This window comes from Cupressus sempervirens, chromosome 9 (assembly GCF_028749045.1).
Source record: "Cupressus sempervirens isolate cs-2001-9-10 chromosome 9, ASM2874904v1, whole genome shotgun sequence".
NCBI lineage: Eukaryota > Viridiplantae > Streptophyta > Pinopsida > Cupressales > Cupressaceae > Cupressus > Cupressus sempervirens.
In genome coordinates, this window is record NC_143126.1 from 212,614,222 (window position 1) to 212,637,006 (window position 22,785).

General features: G+C 35.5%; 1 protein-coding gene across 3 annotated transcripts in view; it reads left to right on the plus strand.

Annotated features, from left to right (window-relative positions):
- The first annotated feature begins 1,471 nt into the window (after positions 1-1,471).
- LOC149538263 (uncharacterized) overlaps positions 1,472-22,785 on the plus strand; it is a 151,858-nt gene continuing 130,544 nt past the window's right edge. For all 3 annotated transcript variants that reach the window (XM_089799629.1, XM_089799630.1, XM_089799631.1), the window contains exon 1: positions 1,472-1,561. In XM_089799629.1, the coding sequence (XP_089655755.1) occupies positions 1,486-1,561 (76 nt within the window). In that variant the 5' untranslated portion in view covers positions 1,472-1,485. The remainder of the gene's footprint in view (positions 1,562-22,785) is intronic.

A 22,785-nucleotide genomic window follows, 5' to 3' on the forward strand; every position in this document is an offset into this window, starting at 1 on the left:
TAAGTTTACTCCCCAAAAAAATGCAATTTATTTGTTCATTTTTCCTTCAATCTATTCTTACTTCTAATTTACTTCCTTTCAATTGAATTGTTCAAATCTATGTCACAAAATTACACAACATATATATACTTTTTATTTATTTTAAATATTTAATATAAGTTTTCAACTAATATATAAATAAATATACACTTTCTAACTCCTAACTAATTCTACTTTATCTCTTCCTAATAGTTAATCTCTATCCTACTTTATCTCTATATGATAATTAAATATATTGATAATTATAATGATTTAGTTAGTTTTCTTAAATAAATTTTGATTTTTTTAATAGTTAATATTCCTTCTAAGACAAGGACAATAAGGAACACGACTATTCTTCCTACAAACTGTACAGTTGACCAACTTTTAAAAAATCGAAAACATCATGGATTTTTCTGAAAATTTTAGCATTTGATCTTCATGATCTGCATAGTTTGTAGTTGAAAACAACAAAAAACTTGGAAAAAATACTATGTTTTCGTGAATTTAGAAAAAAGAAGAAGTTTGCACGAAAAGATGGAAAGCAACAACGCAGAATAGGAAGGGGCGCATTGTGGCTGATAACTACTTTGACAAAAATGCCGGCCGCTCCTCCATGCGAATATGTTGTCTCCCTGGTAGTTTGGCATGGTAGAAGCTCGCGGAAAGCCCCTACTATTAGATTATTGTTCTCGTGGTTCCTTCGGGTTACGATCATGATCAATCGATTTGACATTGTTTTGTCTTTAGTACATTTTGTCTAGAGATTAACATGTCCCCACAACCAACACTTATTTATATTTATCCTACAATATTGAGCAAATGGCCATTATCATTGAATTTTTAAATTATTGACATTGCTGTAATTATTTTGGTTAAAACTATGTGAGCATTCTCTCATGCTGGATAATTTTATTAACCACCATGTGTCACATTTCTCTATGAAAGAATGAAAGACTAAGAAGGAGAGATGTTCAAAAGAGGGATTTAAACTATGTGAAAGATTGCAGGATATTTGCAGCCAGCACAAGGGCGAACAACATAAAAACACTTTCCGAAGGGCCAAGACTTCTCAAGGGAGCCATCTTACTTACACAGATCCACAACAAAAAAGACAGCCTGGAAAAATCTCAACAAACAGATTATAGGTCTTATGATGGTCCCTACAACTAGTGGTCTAATGGACTCATTAAAAATCTTTCATTTCATTTCTTTTCACTATCTCACTATTACTCCTTTGGGCCTCTTTGGAAAAGAGATGTATAGAACTATACAAGCTGACTCCGGTTATAATGGCTCCAATCTGTGAACGTGCACTACAATATGTGGTGATAAAAAACAATGGAATGACCACTTCAAATGTTAAAGCACAGACGTGGCATTCAATGAGGCCCCAGAAAATCAAACTAAGACAAAGTAGTTAAGAGGCAGCAGGGGTAGATCGAATGACAGTACTGGGAAGAAATAATGGCATTGAAATTGTCTTACTCGGCTGGTTTAGCTTCCCTCTCATCTCCACAACGCTTGGTGGGGTTGAAGGCAGGTATACAATCGTCATTTCCTCTCTTTATGAAAATTATCAATTATATTCGACATAGATTGATGCCACTGAGCTATCATTTCAACTTAAGTTCAGCTTTGGCGTCACATTGATTTTATTCTTATATCGTGGAAATGTAATTGCTTTCATTTGTTCTAATTGTTTTTATGTTCTTTGGTGTTTGGAAGCATCACTGCATTAGCTATCCTATTTCTTACTGTTGTCAATTGTTTCCAGTACATGGGTTGAAATTCCGCAACTGTTTGGAATGACACAGCAAAGAACTACTGTTTGGTCTTATATCTATGCTAATGCAAAATTTTAATGCCGTGTTGTTCAATTTTTGAGTTGAGAAGGTAAAGCTCAGGGCTCAAATGCTAACCTAATCACTTCAATATGCTTGAATATTGGTATTCGGAGGATAAGCATTCTGATGTTTTTGTAGTCTATCACGAATCATCACCTTTCTTTCATTTACTTCCAAGGACCGGGTATCCATTGTGACAAATTTTTCTGTGCCTTGAATTTGACGTGAACCCTTGTGATGTTAAGCATTTGCCCTGAAAAAAAAAATCCCTGGTGAGCTCTTTATGAACCAAGAATTATGGCCACTTAACAGCCAGAGGATTTCCAGAATAGAGAATAAGACAGCCGGAGGTCCTTATAGTTATGACATTGTTAAGCCAAGCATCTGTAAAAACTTGGAGGCTCCATTCTGGATATCTGGCAGGATAAATTTTTCTCACTCAACTAAGTATTACTCAAGACATTAACATTAGAGAGAACTCTCAGACATTCCATGCCATCTTATCATGTTGGCAACCATAGTAACCGTATCCCAAGAAAAATGAAAGATATCATGTCAAAAAACAGTTAATATTCAGCCATGGAAAATAAGAAGCGGGAAAATGGTCAAAAATCACATACAGAGTTCATTTCTAGCAAGTATCACAAAGTAAAACGTTTCTACGTTTATCCCTTTTAAATTTATTTGCCAACGATAAAACTGTCTACTAAATTCAAACTCCGAATTGGAACTCCCTTGCCAATTACCATCGCCATTTGATTTTCCTTTGAATTTGTATAGGTCATCTGTTGACTTTTAGTGTTTGTTTGTCTATAAAAGGTGTGCCTTCCTTCCCTTTTGACTGTCAATATATTCTTTTCCCAATCCTAGATCATATGTGACCAGTTTGCCAATCCCTCTAACATATGACAAGCAAACAATTGAAGAGGAATGGAGATTAGAACACATTTTACCTGTTTTATCCGCTGCAGTGGGATGATAAATATTTCTTCATATTCATGGCGAAGACTGGACTACAAACTTGACCAATCCTATCGCAGAAATCATTGATAGGCATATCTTGGTGTCTATTATTGATATCTCATAGGTATTGAGATATTTGTTTGTGATTCCAACTAGCCACACCGCTTCATAGTACTCAATATTATGTTGTGGTTGGGTCACCAATGCTCCACTTGAAGAGAATTAAACATAGCATGATTTATATTTGAAGAGATTTAAAGAACCATTGTTTTAAATGGTTCTGGTTACTCCAAGAAATTTAAATTTGTGGTATCTTGTTGATCTCAAACAGTGTCTGAGCTTGCAGTGTTAGTTCTAAATTAAAATGTGATTATTACAGCACATTATTTGAGATCTTATTAATGCCTTCTTTAACATCATTGTGATGCCACTGCTGCAGAATGCCCTGAAGGCTATTTTTTTGCAGATTGGTGCAACTGGAGCACTGCACATGCATGGGAAAGTCATCTCATTGCCCTTCACAAAGGAGCCTCAGATTCACCCCAAATAGACCATAGGGAAGGGCAGCTTTTCTGACCCTCAGGCTTCCATGGTGGGTTAGGATGGCATGATGGATGATTGGCGGTCCTGTGGGCTTTCAAATGCTATGCAAAACCCCCCCTTTGGTGTCGGGATAGATTCCTAGTGTGTGTGACAGTCCTCTAGGCAAATCGAGGGGAGTGTGTGGAAGGATCAGGAGAAATGGTTTCCCTCATCGGGTATATATACCAAAAATATGGATACTTCTATAAACCCTTCTATTTGAGAAATCTAATGGATATGGAGTTCCAAATGACAGCTTATAGTTTATCAATGACATGCAAGAATCAAGTAGATAATAGCGGTGGCTCTCAAATGAGCCCAATAAGTAAGACCCATGCAAGCTGCACCATAGAATGAAAGATTCAAAAGATATCAAGCAATGAGGATGCAAGTATCTAAGATCTCCATGAATGCAAATGCAAAGTAAGTTAGAGAAATGCAATAATGCAAGAGTGCAAGAAAAGTAAAGTTAAACCAACAAGATGAAAGATTACCATCCATCCTAGTTAAGCTAGATGTAAGAAAGTAAATAACAACTAAGCTAGATGAAGATGCAAGAAAGCTTAAGAAAGAAAATGACAAAGCAACGACATAACATAGCATGGACTCTAGATCTCTCAAGAGTGAGGAGAGAGCCTCCTTTTAAAGAGATTACAAAATGAGCGGATGGTCAAGATTAAGAGGCAAAAGGGATGAGCAATGGTGGGGATTGATTCTTGGTTGATTCATGTGCTCATGTCTTAAGAGGTTAAAGCAAAGGCTATGATCAAGAGGCAAAACAATGAGTGGTTGAGATAAAGAGACAAAAGAGCCTTTTGAAAAGCCAAAATATTTCACTTATGGGAAATTGCACCTTGAAGTGGGTGGGATATTTTCTTTTTCTTTTTATTTTATTTTAAAAATGTCTTTTCATGTGCACTCAGGATAAAAGGAAATTTTTATTTCATTAAAAGGGGACATGTTCTTTTAACTAGATAAACTTAGGATGAAGTAGTCAAACTTTAGGATATAATCAAATAAATGAGAATGTGATGATTTGATCAAAGATTATTGATAAATTAATTATGCAAAATTTGATTTAATGCATAATAATGGTCTAGCATATAGATTTAAACACTCAAAAAGGGGGCTTATAGTTTACTAGACCGAAATTGGGTGATTACATTTGACCCCCTTGAATCAGTGTGTGAGCGAGCACATTGAGTCAAAGAATAAAAAGATGTCAAACAATTGATATGAAGCGATGAATTATCCGGAAAGATTTGACTCCAAACTTGATCGAACGAAGTGCAGTGAGATTAAACTAATAAATAACTCACTTCAAACTTGATCGAACGAAGGTTAGCAAGATTGATTGATTCTAAACCTGATTGAACATTGAATCAGAAAGTTAGATAGCAAGAGTTCCAATGCATAGTTTGATGTGAAGTGATGAAACTGAAAATTGAGACTATGCTGATTGGACGATATCATAACTGATGTGATGTGATGAGAACTCATATGCCCCTGATTGGATCGAGCAGCTGCCCCGAGCAACTTGATGTGGCGCAATGAAATCATTCGTGCAGAAAGATTGATGAATCTCAACTTGATGTGAAGCGATGAAGTTGAGATGCCCCTAGCAATGATAGCATGATCAATTTGTAGTTTTGAAAGATTGAGGATAGATTATTGCTGCCCCCTCAGGATTGAAATCTAAATGATATATATGAGATGCAAAAATGAGATAAATTTGATCAAATCAAGATGAGATAAGGTCCAAGATGATTGATGATCTATTCAAAAAGATTAGAAGAGCCTTTGGATCAAGTTTGACCATTTAGCAATGAGAATTTGTCCCATTGAGAACGAGGTTGACTAGAAATATGCAGAAGTGATAATAGGTCGAAGCACGTGATTTTGATGATATTTGATTAAATTTGCCTCATTGGATGAAAAGAATAAGCTTCAGAAGGTGGTCAATTGCATTTGACTAGAAGAAGTTTTAAATCGCATTTTTGACAAGCAAGATGAACCCAAATTTCGATTTCAGGACCAACAATGGATCCAAGACATTGAAAGTAGGTAAGGATGCAATTTTCATAAAATCCGAGATGGTTGAAAATTAGGTCAAAAAATTATATAAGGGGCCCAAAAGTAGATTAGATGGGATGATATGATAATTAACCCCTTGATCACAAGATAGTAGAAAACGATGACGAGCGATGATAAAGATTGAGAAATGATAAAGAGATGATTGGGAAATAGAAGAAAAGAAGATGGAGATCAACACAGTTGACTGCAAAAGGATGATGACCAAAGTTATCTGATAGAAAGGTTCTCTCCTCACTCAATGCAAGATGCAAAGCCTAATATGAAACCTGTGATGAAAATGCAAGGTTCTTACTTGGTCCTTATTTTCATCATCGAGCCTTGTTAAGGGACATCGCAAGATCATACAATCATCTCCAGTTCCTGTATGACTATGAATATACGAATATGATCTATATTGAATAAGATGTTGGAAACCAACGTATGTGTCAAGGACATAGACATCAAGATACTTAGGTTAAGTTTCCAGTTAATGTTGCAAGATTACACCAGCATCAAGGCATAAACACCAAGATAACCGTGAGTGTAGTATTGCATAAAACAAACATGATGCAGACAATCAAGGATATAATTCAAACTCACCTAAGTGTTCAAATGAATTTGGTATAGGTATATTCAACATTCCAATTGTGATGGAGGCCCTTACCATATACACCTGATGCATCAAATATATAGGATCATTGAAACCACACCCACAAGCAGAATACAAATAAAAAATCCTCTAGTCAAGCGACATCTTAGAGAGACTAAGGAGGGAACATCAACACAAATCATCAATGTGAAAAGATATTATACAAAGAAAATTTCGTCAAGCATAACTCAATCATTTTAGTTTAAGCACAGTATTAAGATTGCCACTGATATTTCTAAGACTTCTACTTGTGAGCAAGGTATAAGCATATGACTTAGACTCCTAACAAAATGTCGGTTTGAGATGAGCTATTTGATAAGTATTGAGAAACACTCGACATTCAAAGTGATGATGTTAAGAAACACTATTTGGGGTGGCTCAAATATCTCTTGAACAAAGACACCTTATATGCCAAACATTGCAAATAAAGATCACTAGGGTGATTCCAAGGTTATTTCAAATGATGGATACTCACTCAATAGTAATGATGTGATATGTTGGTTATCATAAAGGGACTTACAATATTTTTTCAAAGGATATCAACTACCGCATCTTCTTCCAACTCTTAGAACTCATTGCATCTGGGTGGCTCACAAAGGTGAAGCATTAGGACTTCCTAGGAGGTCACCTATCCAATACTACTCAAGTACAAGCATGCTTTACCAGGAAGCTTCCTCCAAGGTTAAGTTTACTTTCTTGTAACCGCATTTTCTATATCATCAAGTGTTATGTCGTTGAACCATTCATTAGAAAGCTCCTTAATCTCATCAATTGATAAGTAGAAGATATTTTCCACAACAAGTCCAATTGTGATATTGCTATCAAGATTTGTGTAGTTTTTGAGTCAAACTCATTGACCCGCATTTCATGAGTGGTTCACATGGATCCATCTCTAATGAGAGTAAATGAAACACTTAGTACTCATTGCATTTAGGTGATTCTCATGAGGTAAAGCACCACGACTTCCCCGGAGATCACCCATCCCAATACTACTCCAGCTCCAATGTGCTTAACCAAAAAGTTTCCTCCAATGTTAAGCACACTTTTCTTGCAACCTCAATTACGAAACCTATAGCAAGTGTTGTGTCTTATGAACCATTCATTAGAGATCCCCTTGAGCACATCAATTGATAACTAGGAGATATTTTCTAAAACAAGTCAAATTGTGATATTGCTACCAGGATTCATCTTTGTAGTTTTTGAGCCAAATTCATTGACCCAAGTTTCATAAGTAGTGGTTCACAAAAACCCATCTCTCTTGAGAATAAGTGGAACACTCTAACACCGATTACATCTAGGTGATGCCCATAGAGGCAAAACATTGATTCTTCTTGGAAGGTCACGCACCCTAGTGCTATTACAACTCAAATGCACTTAACCACAAAGTTGCCTCCAAGGTTAGTCTCACGTTGCTTGTGACCCCATTTGCAAAACCCTCAATGCCTTATGAACCATTCATTAGAAATCTGTTTAAGCTCATTAAATGGTAAGTAGGAGATATTTTCCACAAGAAGTCAAATTGTGATGTTGCAATCAGGATTCTTTTGTGTGGTTTTGGAGTTAAACTCATTGCCCAATTTTCATGACTAGTGGTTCACAAGAATCCATCTCCCATGAAAATGAATGTACCACTTAACACTCATGGAATCTAGGAGATACTCATAGAGGTGGAGCATTGTGACTTCCTAGGAGGTCACTCATCCTAGTATTAGAGTTAAAGCATGACGCTTAATGATGGAGTTTCCTCCAAGGTCAAGGACACTTTGTTTGCAATCTGATTTGCAAAACAATCAACTAGTATTGTACCTTAGGAACAATTCATTAAAATGCCCATTAATCTCATCAATAGATAAGTAGGAGAATTCACTTTCTAGAATTCCCTTGTTTTTTGTTTTAAATGTACTCAATAAACAATTATAGACAAAGTTTGCATGATATACTCATATGTATGATATATACACATATATACCAAATTAACTTATCCAATATTGTCATGTATATGTCCAAGGGGTTTAGCTTGGTTGAAGAAATGTGTTCTCATTGTGTTGACCTTGGTTCAAATCCTAGGAGGGCATCTTTGTGGCTTTCTAAGTTGTGACTCTTGGAGTCTCCCAATTGTTGTTGCTCGTAATGAGCTAGAATCTCATGTTGTTCAAATAAACAAAAGATTTCTAAATGATATCCAATAGAAAAATATTGTCGTGAATATTTAAATATGGAGTGCACTTAATATATATTCTTATAATGTAAAATATACTATATATAATATCACTACCGATATGACATATAACATATATAAAAATATTAGTAATCAATTGAGGGAGGCATGAAACAGGAGTTATTACTTGAGAAGCGCAATATCTGCTTTGGAAAAGACGTGACCTTGGAAGGTTGCTTTTCTTCCCCACATGAGCATAAATGGGGAGAGTAATGGACATAGAGGGGGTGGGGGGCGGAATGAGCATTTACTCCTTGTTCAATCACAAAGGCTTAGTCATCATTTCAATACACAACCAGTTTTGGATATAAATATAAATTTCAACACAAAATCACCAACTCAACATTTTCTAGAAGAGCGGCATCTATTCAGCAACAAAAGGATATGGTCAGTGTTTTTAGGGAATAGAAAAATCAGTTCTTTTCATCATGTAGAAGAAGAAATCATCCCCACTTCAAGGTATGGGAGAATAGCATCCAAAGAGGCATCGAACACCAAGGAGACTTGGATACAAACAATCACCCAATCTGAAGTCTATTGTCTATTACGATGATATGGCTAATTCATAGCCTTCCTTTGATAAGCACTAATAGTTGAGAAGATATTCAAGTTGCTATAACTTCGTTCATGATGCCACTTGACAATAGATTGTGAGAGTAGTCTTGATAAGTCTAGTTATTGCAACAATTAGTAGTCTAGGCAATGTTGGATTTTGAAGTAATCAAGAAATCTTAAGTGCACATGTGATATGTATTACCAAAGGAGATTAGACTCAATCAAGAAGCAATGGCATGTTATTAATGTGTCAATGTTTATCAAGAGAAAACAAAATAAGATTATTGTTTTCAAAGGCCGACCAAGAATAATAATAGCCAGTGATATTATAGGGATGAATAAATTATACGAGTGTGCTATGCATACGAGCAACAAGAGTTGAAAGTTCTGATGAGTATCATAATATTTAGAATATGTAGGTTTTCTAAGGATAATGAGCCATATATACTATATAGATAATATGCAAACATAAAAATACTTTACATTGAGAAATGTTCTCCAGATCCGGGTGTATGAGGAGGGTGTTTTTAGTTTCTTGGAGGGAGTGTTATGTGCCAATTGTGGAAGTATTGATCCACTAGATATAGAAGTGTTTATATGTTGGATATGGAAGTGTTCAAGTTCCAGCCCCTTAAATTTTTCATCGTCCTCGATGAATGTCACAACAAAACTTTAAACAATACCTAATCAGTTTAATTTAAGAAAAGAAAGGAAATGTTCGGGTTCCAACCCTAGAGAAAAGATGAGTGTATTTTTGAAAATTTCGTAATAATCCTTCCAAGTGGCATTATCCTTTGCATACTGATCCCACTGGACCTTGCATTTTGTCACCTCCCGATTTCATAAGCGTAGTTTACGCACCTTGAGTATTCTAAGTGGTTCCATTTCTACCACCCCTAGTTCTCACACCTGTAATAGGGTCCAATCAATTATATGATCATGATGAGTAATGTATTTCTTAAAGCATAACACATGGAAGACGTCATGCATCTTGACAAGGGCTAGTGGTAAAGCAATTTTGTAAGCTACTGGGTTCACAACTGCAAATATTTCAAAAGGTCCCACATACCTTGGGGCTAACTTGGCATTCTTACCAAACTTGATAGTACTCTTCTGAGGTTTTACCCTTAATAGTACTTTTTCTCCCACTGAGAATTCTCTAGGTGTTCTTTTTGCGTTTGCATAACTTTTTTGTCTGTCATTAGCTTCCTTCAATCTTTGACATATCTGGATTATCTGTTCTTCCATTTCCTTAAGCATTTAGGTCCAACAATAATTCTATCTTGCAAGCGAATCCAAGTCACAGGAGTTTTACATTTGCGGCCATATAGAGCTTCAAAGGGGGCCATTTTAATGGTGGATTGATAGGAATTGTTATACGCAAATTCCACCAAAGGTAAATATGTTTCCCACTGGTATTACCGATCCATATAGTAAACTCTCAAAATATCTTCTAATACCTGGTTTACTCTTTTTGTTTGACCATCTGTCTTAAGATGATAGGCTGAATTGGTGTTTAGCTTAGTACCTAGTGTTGAAAATAAAGTTTGCCAAAATTTGGAAGTTATCCTAGCATCCCTGTCTGATATAATTTTCTCTAGGATTCCATGCAATCTAAAAATTTCTTTCATGAATTTATGAGCAATTTCTAGTGCTCCATCAGTTAGATTTCCTAGTATAAAATGAGCAACTATTGTCAATCTATCAACTACTACTAGAATGGTATTGTGTCAATTTCGTGTCATAGGTAATCCATGTACAAAATCCATGGAAATCATCTACCATTTCCATTTTGGTACTTCATTAGGGTGCAAAAGACCGGTTGGGTATCGATGTTCTGTTTTTACTCTTTGGCATTCTAAACATCCTGCCACAAATTCTGTTCTCCCTTTTCATTCCTTTCCAAAAATATAGAGGTTTTATATCAGACAACATTTTAGTTACCCCAGGGTGTCCTGAATATGGAGCTGAATGAGATTCTTCCAGAATCATTCTTCGGAGTTCAGATTTGTTGGGTACATAAATCCTATTATGATATCTTAATAATACATCCTCCTCTAGATTAAATTCCAAATACTTAGAATCCTGTGGGTCCTTGATAAGAGCTAGGCTGATTTTTGCATAAAATTCATCGTGTTCTAGATGTTGTAAAATCTAGTCCTTTAATCTGAAGTTTATAGTAGCTATTGCAAAAATGTGTCTTCTCCTACTTAGGGCATCGGCCACTTTGTTTTCCTTGCCTTTAATATATCTTATGTTGAATTCATAGTCTGCTAAAAATTCCAGCCATCTTCTTTGTTTAGCATTTAGATTTGGTTGAGTGAAGATATATTTTAGGCCGTGATGGTCAGATCATAGTTCAAAAGGTTTCCAATCAAATAATGTCTCCACATTTGAAGAGCATGTACAATAGCTGCTAATTCTAGATCACGAAGTGCGTAATTTTGCTCATAATTTTTCAATTTCCTAGATCCATATGCAATTACCTGTTCATCCTGCATTAGCACATCTCCTACTCCTCTTGATGCATCTGTTATAACTACGAAATCCTTTTGTGGGTTAGGTACTTTTAGTATGGGTGCTATAGTTAGCTTTTCCTTCAAGTATTCAAAGGCTGATTGACATTTTTTTGTCCATACAAATTTCTTTCCTTTCTCTAAAGTGATGTAATCGGGTAAGCTATCTTGGAGAAATTCCTGACAAATTTCCTATAAAACCCTGCCAATCGCATAAAACTTCTAACTTCTGTCACATTTTTAGGTATAGGCCATTCTTTAATTGCTTTGATTTTTGACGGATCTATGGCTATTCCCTGAGCTGATATAATGTGCCCTAAATACTGAATTTCCTTTTGATAGAAAGCGCATTTAGACAATTTTCCATATAATTTATGTTCTCTTAACCTTTGCAAAACTTTTTTTAGATGTTTTTGATGTTCTTCCTCGTTCTTTAAATAGATCAGAATATCATCTATAAAGACCAACACAAACTTATCCATGAAATATGCTATTCATTAAGTTCATAAAAGCTGTTGGGGCATTGGTTAAACCGAATGGCAACACTATAAATTCATAATGTCCATAACTAGCTCTAAATGTAGTTTTGTGAATATCTTTGTCCTTAATACGAAGCTGGTGATATCCTGACCTCAAATCAATTTTTGAAAATACTGTTGCACCTTTCATTTGATCAAGAAGATCATCTATTCTAGGAAGTGGATACCAGTTCTTGATGGTAACCGTATTGAGCATTCTGTAATCTATGCATAATCTCGTGGTCCCGTCCTTCCTAACAAACAACACTAGGGCTCACCATGGTGAAACATTGGGCCGGATTAGTTTCTTTTTTAACATATCATGTAGTTGTATTTGCAACTCCATTAATTCTGTAGTAGTCATTCGATATGGTGCTTGGGAAATGGGTTCTGCTCCTGGTATCAAATCTATGGTAAAATCAAAGACTCGGGAAGGTGGTATACTAGGGAGTTCTTTAGGAAACACATCTTGATAATTCTTTAGATGGGGATATTTTTCTTCGAAAGATTCCTTTAACTTTTCTCTGATTTCCCCATCTTCAAAAATGTAGTCATCTCCATATGTGGTGTTTTTAGGTTCTCTCATGTCCTCAACTCTAACTACAAAGATCTCACAACCTTGTCTTCCATATTTCTTAAGTTGCATGGCAGATATCTATTTTGATTTAATTTCATGTTTAATCCCTATAATGCAGACAATCCACCTTGGCCTTATGCTCACTAAGCTAATTAATGCCTATGATAATGTCGTAAGACCCAAGAAGTGCTACATACAAGTTCAATTCCATGGAGAAATTTGGAAAATCAACCTGAGCCTCAAATAGACACTGCTCTACCTTAGCCCTTGACTGGTTTGCATATTCGACTGTCCATGGTTTTGCCATAAAATTAGATCTCTTTGGAAATCTACTTAATAGTTTAGGCGATATAAATCATTCAAAAGCTCCAGTATCAATTAAAATGAAGACAAGGTTCTCGTAGATCTTACCTGGAGTTTCAATCGGGCCTATTTGTTGTTCTGCTTGTCTATTGTCCAGGGTTGCATGGATCGTTTGTTGATAAACTTGTTGTTGCCGTGGAAGAGGTAGTCATTGCAGCTGATTTGTGTTGGGTTTGACGGGGCATTTATCGGCATAATGATCTCCTCCACAAGTAAAACATCCTAAAGGTGGCCCCTTCCTTTCATTACTCTTATTATTCTTACTTGGACTAAAATTACTTTTAACATCCTTGACTCCGTTTCCTTTTGGTTTTGGCTTGCTATACTTGAAATCCTTAAACTGTTTTATCTAAGATCCATTATCAACACCTTCCATATTCCAGTTTGTTTTCCTTTTATTATCTCGGATGGAGTCATCATTTTTTATTTTGTTTTCTTGCCGAACAACTTTTTCTAAAGCTTCTTCCATAGTTCGAGGAGTGAGAACATCGACTGCTCCTCCTATTCTATTATTTAGACGCATAATGAGTTTTCTCACCTTCAAATTTGTATCTTGCTGATATAGTGGTACATACTTCAATAATCGGGTAAATTTCTCCCAGTACTTATGTACAATCATGTCTCCTTTCTTCAAGTTTTGGAAATCCAAAAGTTTTTTATCATAAAAGGTTTGGGGTAGCCAGTGATTTCTAAAAATGGTTACAAATTTCTCCCAAGTAATCTCAGTGGTTTTAATGTTTTGCTCAACTTTGGTGTTTCCCCATCAGGTTGCAGATTCTCCAGTAAAGTGGTATATTCTCCAAATTTCTTTTGAGGTTTCTAAGAAGTTCCTAATTTCAAAATATTGTTCCATTTTAGTTAACCAAGCCTCTGCATCCTCACCAGACTCAAAATCGACAAATTTGGGTGGTTTGATTTTCTTAATATTTGCTATATCAACTACTATTTCTTATTTCTTTTGTTTTTCAGTTTGAATGGTGAAGAGGTTTTCTTATTATATTCGGAGACTTTTGTCTCTGTTCTAAGAGGAGGTGATGATTGTGTTTCCTCATGGTTATGCTCCATCTGGGCTGCCATCTCATTCGTTCTCCTTTCCATATTATCCAATTTCAGTTGCGTTTCTTGCAAAATCTGAAGTAACAAATTAGTGGATGACTGAGTGATTTCATGAACCATGTCATGATCTACAACGTTCTCGTTGCTATTCATTTTGTTTAGTTTATTGGTTTACCCTATGAATTTACAAAATTTGTGTCAATTTATTGAATATATATAGTATTCCTACAACAAAAAGAGTTTTGCGAATGCATGAAACACATAAATTAAACTAATTTATTTAATTAACTTAATACTTTGCTGCTACATTCATGAAAGCCTTATTTACAAAAATTTCCTCTATTGAGGATGTTTACATCATAAAATCTAATTTTTCTTCTCAACATTCAGTTCTAACTCAGATCTGTACATATCCTGCACCATCCAGGGTCTGTGGAAATGCAGAAGAGAGTTGCCTTGACGAGCGTTCTAGTTTTGAATTAATTTATTCCTATATGTTGGTTTACTAGCAGGAGTCCACTCGACTCTTTCTTTCTTCATTCGTTGTAATGCTTGGTTCAGATGTTTCGTTATCTTGGGGCATGGAGCAGCAAGTATAGTCGAATTTTGGCATGTTTTTAATTAAATAGGGGAAGATGGGATGTCAAGCCTTTTTGTAGGGTGTTTTGCGTACTTGCATCCTGTATAATTATTCTAAGAATTTTTCAAGTTTACATGGAATGTAGTGATGAGAGCCGAGTATAACCTATTTGATGCCATATTTTAATCCATTTTATGCACTTACCTACTCACTTCCTTATTCCATTTCCATTATATTCCATCCCATTTTATTGTTTTACGTTGCATGTGGCTTAATATTTATAAGCAGTATTTAATATTGTTTTGGAATTAAAATATGAAAAATACATTAATTGAATTCTTTTACTAATCTTTACCACTGCAGCATGTTGATTTGTCATTGTGGATCTTCCTGCCATTTAACAAACTTCCTATCGCCTGTCAGTCGGGACTGCAACTTCCTGTCGCCTATCAATTGGGACTGCAACTTCTTGTCACCTGTCAGTTGGGACTGTCACTTCCTGTCGCATTTGGACGTGAACTATTATTCTTCCAGAATAAAATGTCTACTGCTGCAATCGCATTTGAGAATATATGTTGGTTGGACACATGTATTACAATCTATATGGAGTTTAAACTGCTTAATATCAACCTTTGTTTCCATCACACGATGACCTCCAACCATGCAAGGGAAACAATAGCAAACAACCAAGGCAAAATTCTGTTGCATATACTCACGTGGGAAACTTTATTAGTATTTAGTTTCTTATATTTATGTGCAGTTATAAATGCAATTCATGTGGCATTGTTTTGTTATATCTGCTTGGCCGTAAGCCAGCCACGTAGATATCTCGTACATATTCTACGTTGTGTTTGTTTTATAGCAATGGTATATATACATGGTCAAATATCATATTAGGGGGAGGCAGGTTTTGAATACACAGATTTCTGTAGAAGGGATTATTGTACATTGACTGTTATTATTATTCTAAAATATAAGTTCCATATTTGCATGATTACAAAGGTGTAAGACCATTATTTTTTGTCACCAAGTAGCTAAGGAGGAAGGGCCCACTCTGAAGTTACCCGGTGATTATTTTCTGTGAGTTATGTTTGGAGTGCATTTAAATTAGTTTTCATTTGTATGTTAATTATCTTAGCATTACATAGTATGGATTTAATCATAGTATATTAGTTTATGTGTTTAATATCTGTATTTGATTGTATAATAACATTTCATATGAATTAGATTATGAAGAGTTGTAGTTATTTTATCATAGAATATTTTTGTTATACTTTAGTACATTTCTGCTGCTGGAAGTGATAGTTCCTATCGCAGAAGCATTTCAATTTGGTGTGAGTTTGTTTTTGTGTGTTATAGATGCATTCATAAATCCTCATCTCACAACTACCATCCCTTGATAGCATATTGCTCGGATGCCTTTCGCAAGCTTACGCTCTTGGATTGACACATATAGACCAAGTTGAATTTCATCATTTAAAGTATTAAATATTTCTTATTATCTGCCCCAGTGTTGGCCTATCAGGTAGTGTGCCTTAGGTTTAGTATTGAACCCAATGCTCTGATACCATATGTAACAAATGGATTTTCATATCGAAAACAAAGACAGTTTAATAAAGAATTTCCTATATTCATAGATTGACAACTGAAATCCATTTCATATGTCATTAATTGTTTTAACAATTAATTGGAATAACCATAACCAAAAAAAACTAGATCAGTGATTAACTGAATATAACTGTATTTATGATCAATTGAAATAACTAATTTAACGATCAACTGAAAATAACTAAACTATCCTATCTACATACGAGTAAAGTAAATGCTTATCAAGAAAAGAAGGAAAGAAACATACAAGTATCATCTGGAGGATCTTAGTTGGTTGTGCAAGCCTCGGCTTTGGTGAGAGAAGCATTGACATAGGCTTAACCTCCCAAACTCGGACCGTACTTATCCCCACACAATTTATTAAATTAGAAAGGCCCTCCCTACCTTGGGATCGGGCTTGGGATGTTCTTAGTCCAACCACCTGAGCATCCTGGTGTTTAGAATGTTCGCACAGTTATGAAACAGACATGCTTGCATATTTGAGGCCTCTAACATCAAGTGATTATTAGATGACAAATGTGCCTATAAACTACTTTGGCCAAGGATTTTCGATGGGCTCATGGACCCAATCAACCACTGCTTGACTTGACAACAAGTTTCATAACAGGGATGAGCATGAGCTATTAAGTATATTTCATTTAAGTTATTCATGTCTGATTTCTCTTCTCTTTCTTGCAGATATATTCCACCTCTTCACCATTCATGACTACACAACTGGTGATTCCTAGGTGTTTTGGAAGATTATGAGCATTCTGCCCTTTACACCTCTTCACCATTTTATGGCTATATTTTTGGTGAATCCCAGGTGTTTGGAGAGTTATGAGCATTCTACTCTTGATCATTGATTATATCTTCTATCATGAATTGTGACAAAATAAAACATGTTCTTAAGATCAATATCATTCATCTAGGTTCTTATTACACTTAGGAACTCTTCTTTAAGAGATACTATTAAACTTCTTTTATGATGATTCTGGAAGCTTTGAAAGTAAGAAGAAAATCCATTATAAATGGCAGGAATCATTCAACTAACTAAATAATGTGATCATAGATTAAAAAAAAAGTTCCTATGCCTAACCGACTATTGTAGAAATTGTATTTAAAACATTGGAATGGTAACTCATGACCTGATAAAAATTCAGTATTGTTTGACAAACCTGCAAATTGATCAGCTCCCTCTAGTTGCTTGAGACGTCACTTTTAGTGCATAAAATCTCTGATTCTCAGCCAGAATACTTGCACGGCAAAGACTAGAAATTTTACTACTTGAATAAAGCTTAATAATTGATATTGCAGGGTATCAGCAGAAGTAATTAATTGGTAAAATGAGAAGAAGTTGGGTGTTGTGGAGGCAAAGAGATTTTGAAAACGTAGCAGCAGAATGAAATCGGGAATGTGGAATATGGTGCCCGATTCCTCTCACAACTTCCTTTTTAAAGAACTAGCCATGACTTCTTGGCTTTCATAACATAAAAGATTATCTGTTAATTCAAATTGCCAAGTGTTAAATGGGTTGAAAAGAAAAGAAAAGAAAACAAAAGGTTAGAAGAAAGAGTTGGAAAAATTATGATTCGGTTGTATTTTTATAATATGTATATATGTACGTTCATGTGAATATATCAATGGGGTGACATCATTTTATTAAGTTATTATAATATAATGGTGCCATTTCATTTTTATATTTATATGTACATGTGTGTGTATATATAATATGATGAAAGTTCAATTAAAAGCCCTTGAGGTATGTTTTATATTTTAATTAGATTATTTTATGTTTTCTTAGTTTATTTTCTTAATAGCTCATGCGGGTCCCACAAATGTATCTTGTGTTCAAGTCGTCGGGTCCTTACCAAAGAAGTTTAAGGTCATACTTGCCAATCCTAATGACTGAACTAAGCAAGCATCCCATTCTGATGATCCCGTTTAGCAATGCTTCTTCCCCTTCATCTTCTCTTGCAATCACATGAAAACACTTTTGCCATAATAACAATTCATAATAATTTCATATAAACATTTAAAAAACTTTAAATTATTAATCATAATTTCAAAATCTAGCAACTGCTAACATCAAATAACAGTTAATGATTAATTACCATCTTCATTAACAGATAATACAACGTATATAAATAACTCTCTATTTCACATGATCATGAAAGAATAATTCGTTAAATCCAACAGTTATGAGCACGTGTTAAAATTATGTCAAATTTTGGGATGTAACACCTTAGCCTCGTAAAAATCTTTCCATTGCCCTTTTATGCTCCACTCTTTTAGAAATGGAATTATAGTCTAGGCCCCTATGAACTTAATACTCTTGACTGATTAGGGTTAGGTTGCTTTCACTGCTTATTTTTATCTTTTTATCCTTTTTCTACTTTTACCCCCTTTTAATTTATTTTTCCTAAAGAGCTTCTTGCCTTAGTCTTTGCTCTTTTTAATTTATATAAGTAGTTTTCCTTCCCTTTTTTTTTTGTTCCTTCCTTATTCATTGTCTCCCCTTGTGTTTCTTTTCTTAGTTGCTTCCTCAGTCCTTCCTCAAATTGGTGAGTGTGTTGTCTACCCTAACCCTCCCTCTTTATATTCCTTCTACTCCACCGATATGTGTCCTCATTTTCCTCCATTTTTGCAATCTCCAACATGTGGCAACTTGATTGAAACACCTCGTACTCTTGCATTTTCCAATGGAATAATTCATTAAGAGAACTAGTTTCATCTTCCGAGCAGCTATCGAGCCTTAACATCTATTCCTCATTTGGTTTCAACCCTCCATCGTCACCAAACTCTCCCTCTCCAGATTTTAAGTCAGATGTGAGCTCTTGGCTCACTATTTGGCTCTGCAAATCGATGGTGTATCTTTTCCCCTCACTTTCAATGGATAGGGTGTTCTTTTTATAGTTATGGTTGGCTTTTGCTGTGACCAACGATTATCTACCAAGTAGAGCATCATACACACCCCTTATGTTCTAGGGTGATGACTACAAAGTGTAGGAAGAACTGTTGTGTTCCTACCGATACTTTTTGAGCCATGAGCATGCCAAGTGGTTTTATGCCATGTTGGTCTGCTCCCATCAAATGGAAGGTAGGTGGCCATAGCTGTAATGTCCCCTTTTTGGGACATTAGAAATATTAAAGGACACATCTATATGATATTAAAATTGACTAGTGAAAGCGTGGACTTTTATTATAAAAGGTCAATATAATATTCAAAGGGGCTAAAGAGGACAACGAAAGGTAAGACGAAAAGCTAGAGAGAAGTCGAAGAGTCACGGGGAATAAGACGAAAGCCAGAGGGGAGTCGAAGAGTCTCAGTTTGTGTATTAAAAAGGGAAAGAGGCTCATTCTTGGGGATGCTTGGATTTATTAGTCCAAATTTCAATTCTCCTTTGTGAGAGTATTTGGAAAGCTTCAGCTTTTAGCTAGTATGAGGATGTAGCCCCTCGTGCTAGTAGACAGTGGACGCAAACCCATTGTTCGAGAGACATCAATTCAAGTGTTTCATATGTGCTTACAGGTTCTTATTCTAGTATTCCAATCCGACTATTAAACTATAATTAAGATTGGATTCATTAGTGCTGGTTATTATATTGCTGTTGTATAATGCAATAACGTTGTTTTAAGAAATTGTATGTGAGTTTACTGGTTTTATGTTGTTGGTTCGTAATGCATTTTGTATGCTTGAATTCTTGAATATTATGTGGACAAGAATGAATTATTATCTTGTGGAGAATCTTCTCGATTGTTCTATTGTATTACATTTGCCTATGTTTGAGTTTTGAATATTATATTCAAGAAGAAGCTGGTTAAACATCTATTGGGATTTCTACTGGTTTTGATTGTGTTCATATTATATCTACAATATTCAGTCCTGAATATACAGTTTACAAGGAAAAACGAATAAATATCCAATTAGGGATATTTCAGTGGTATCAGAGCTGGTTTTCTTGCGAGCATGCGAATTTTTTACTAGAGAGAAATTTATAGTTATGAAAAGATTTAAATAAACTCATCTCTCACAAGGTTTTATTGAATGTTTAGAAATATCTCTAAATAGTTGCAACAACTAAAGTAAAAGTTTGGTGATTATTAAGCTTGTGTGGTAAAAGTCAAGAAAATTGTTTTCTTTGGCCTGGAGCACACATCAGCTGAGTGGAAATTCTTGTATGTTGTGAAGATGTTGCAAGTCTGGAAAATACAGTGTCATGTGTCCAATTAATCGAGGAGCTTTGCGATGAAACATTTTCTCAGATTTAATACTACTTGCAAAGGGGGATATTTGTGGATACGACAACAAGAGGCATTCGACTATCAGCTGGGAATAGAGAACTGATGGTTGCATTCACAATAAGGAGATTGATTAAATATAATTGCTGGGCAACTATTTATTCCATTGAAGCTAATTTTCTGGGAAATACTTTAGATTCCAATCATAAGTTGAAAGAAATTGTATGGTATTTGATAAGTGGTTGTTTCTGTGAGTTGAAAATCTTTAGGACTTATTACGTTTGTTGCTTGGGTAATAACATATTTCTGGGCAATTATACTACCACGAATAAGACTCGGCTAAGCAGGGACACATTAAAAATGAGGATGTTAGAAAAGAATGAATCGATGGCACTTTAGAAGCAAACATTCCCGACTCTCATTCGCTGCTCATTCAAATACAGTGGTGAACCATGTCAAATTTATTTCACAAAGCTTGGTATCAGTCTGCTTCAATTTTTTGGCCTCCCGTCTGCTTGGTAACGTTCATGGGGATTAATATAGCTATGGGTATGAAACTAGTGGAGATTTGCCGAAGTTTTGGAAACGAGACATCAGTAGTTTTCTTTTAACTCCAACTCAGGTATCAGTTACGGTGATATGTGTGTTCATGACACTTTTCAAGGCTAGTTTGCACCATGCTAAGAGGATTTCAATGCTCATGTGTAACTGCCACAGGTTCCTTGTCATGGAATGGACTTTGTTTAGCATGGTTGGTGGTATTTGCCTCCACGTGACTTGGGTAATCTGAGGTGTTCGGGCATACAGCTACGGGTGTCATTAGCGGAGGGGTAGGGATTTTATCTGGAATCTTGAAACGTCATGGCACTCCAAACCTGGCAATAACATATGGTGTTAATTCAGCTTCTCATCAAAATATTTGTTCATCTTCAGAAGTGGAGTTGCAGTATGAAATGTCATAGCTATTCGAAATCCAAGGAGTAAGTGCATCAAAATAAGTATTAACAGTTTATGAAATTCAAGTAATAATAGGAGTCAACATCAAATATACTTCCAACTCGTTCTTAGTTGATAGGACAGGCCCAACCGTTAATCAACATAGTCACGTGGGTTTCAATACAATGTGGACGGGACAGTGGCTAGTGTGCAGGTTATTGGGCTTCAACATTTTTACAGCAGTAAGGAAACCGACCGTAGTCTTTCATGTGGGAGGCAAGAGAAATCAGTAGACGTGCTTGACCATTCTTATACCATGGATCGCAGACCCTATCAGCAGGTGTGAGAAGTTTGTAACCGACAATGAGGGTGTTGCGAGTGGCCGTTGGGAGTGACGGGGTATTCAATCCAACACTTTATAGTCGGCAAACTATATCAGTAGTTCAAACCTTCATGGTATCCACAAAATTCTTAAATACATGCACCAACAATTGGAGAACAAGGATACCGAGTTCAATCACAATAGTAACAAGATTTAATTATAATAAGAGAAATCGAGTTGAGAACATTACAACTTCACGCCTCTCCATCAGGCAAGTTGTTGACTGCACTAATTTGTGAAATTTTGGAATGGGCACATTTGGGGCATACATTGAAAGTAAATTTGCCCGAAGGGCTTTGGAAATCTGAACTCAGGGAGAAGTTTGGCTCAAAGATTGATGGAGAGCCTAGTAATGATGATGATAATGCACCATTGCTGATGGAAATCCTGAAAACTTACTTGAAACGTGAGTACAAACATCTATCTACCAGAACATGACAGAGCAAAAACAATGCTAGAATTTGCTTGGGCTCAGAAGAGAATCTGTTGCTTGACCAGCTATTAAATTTGTTGGTGTTATAAATTTAATAGTCATCTCAACCTGTTTTAGGATTAACATTTCTAAGCGAAGTCTTCAATCCTTAAGAACTACAGTACATAAGCCCTCCTTGTGGGGATTATCACATTCAGCATGAGCAGTTATCTTGGCACAAAACTCCTACAGGTTAAACACATGAGTTAGGTCAATCTATAGATGGTCGTCCAAAGATTAATTGTACATTTGGGTGAATGAAGTGTTCAATATCCAAAAGGAAGTCATTGGTGGGCAACATCCAGACCGAATTGGATATCGTCTAACATTGGAGTTCGATTTAAACACTATCTCATTGAAGATTATGCCTATCTGAATGAAATATTAGCTGGGTGAACATTTTCAACAATATTAGTTGTTTGAGTTGCATCTGAATTTCCCCAAACATGTTTAGGCAACTACCCAAATTTATTGTCAAGGACGAGGATCAAAACCTTGAAGAAAATCTCTACAATATAAAAGGAGAGCTTGCATATTTGCCTCAATCAAAACATGGGTTACTTCGCAAGTTGGAAGCAATAGAGAATTATTTATCCACAATGGAACAACTAGATTCAAAGAATAATCATGTGAACATCCTACTTGTTGTGA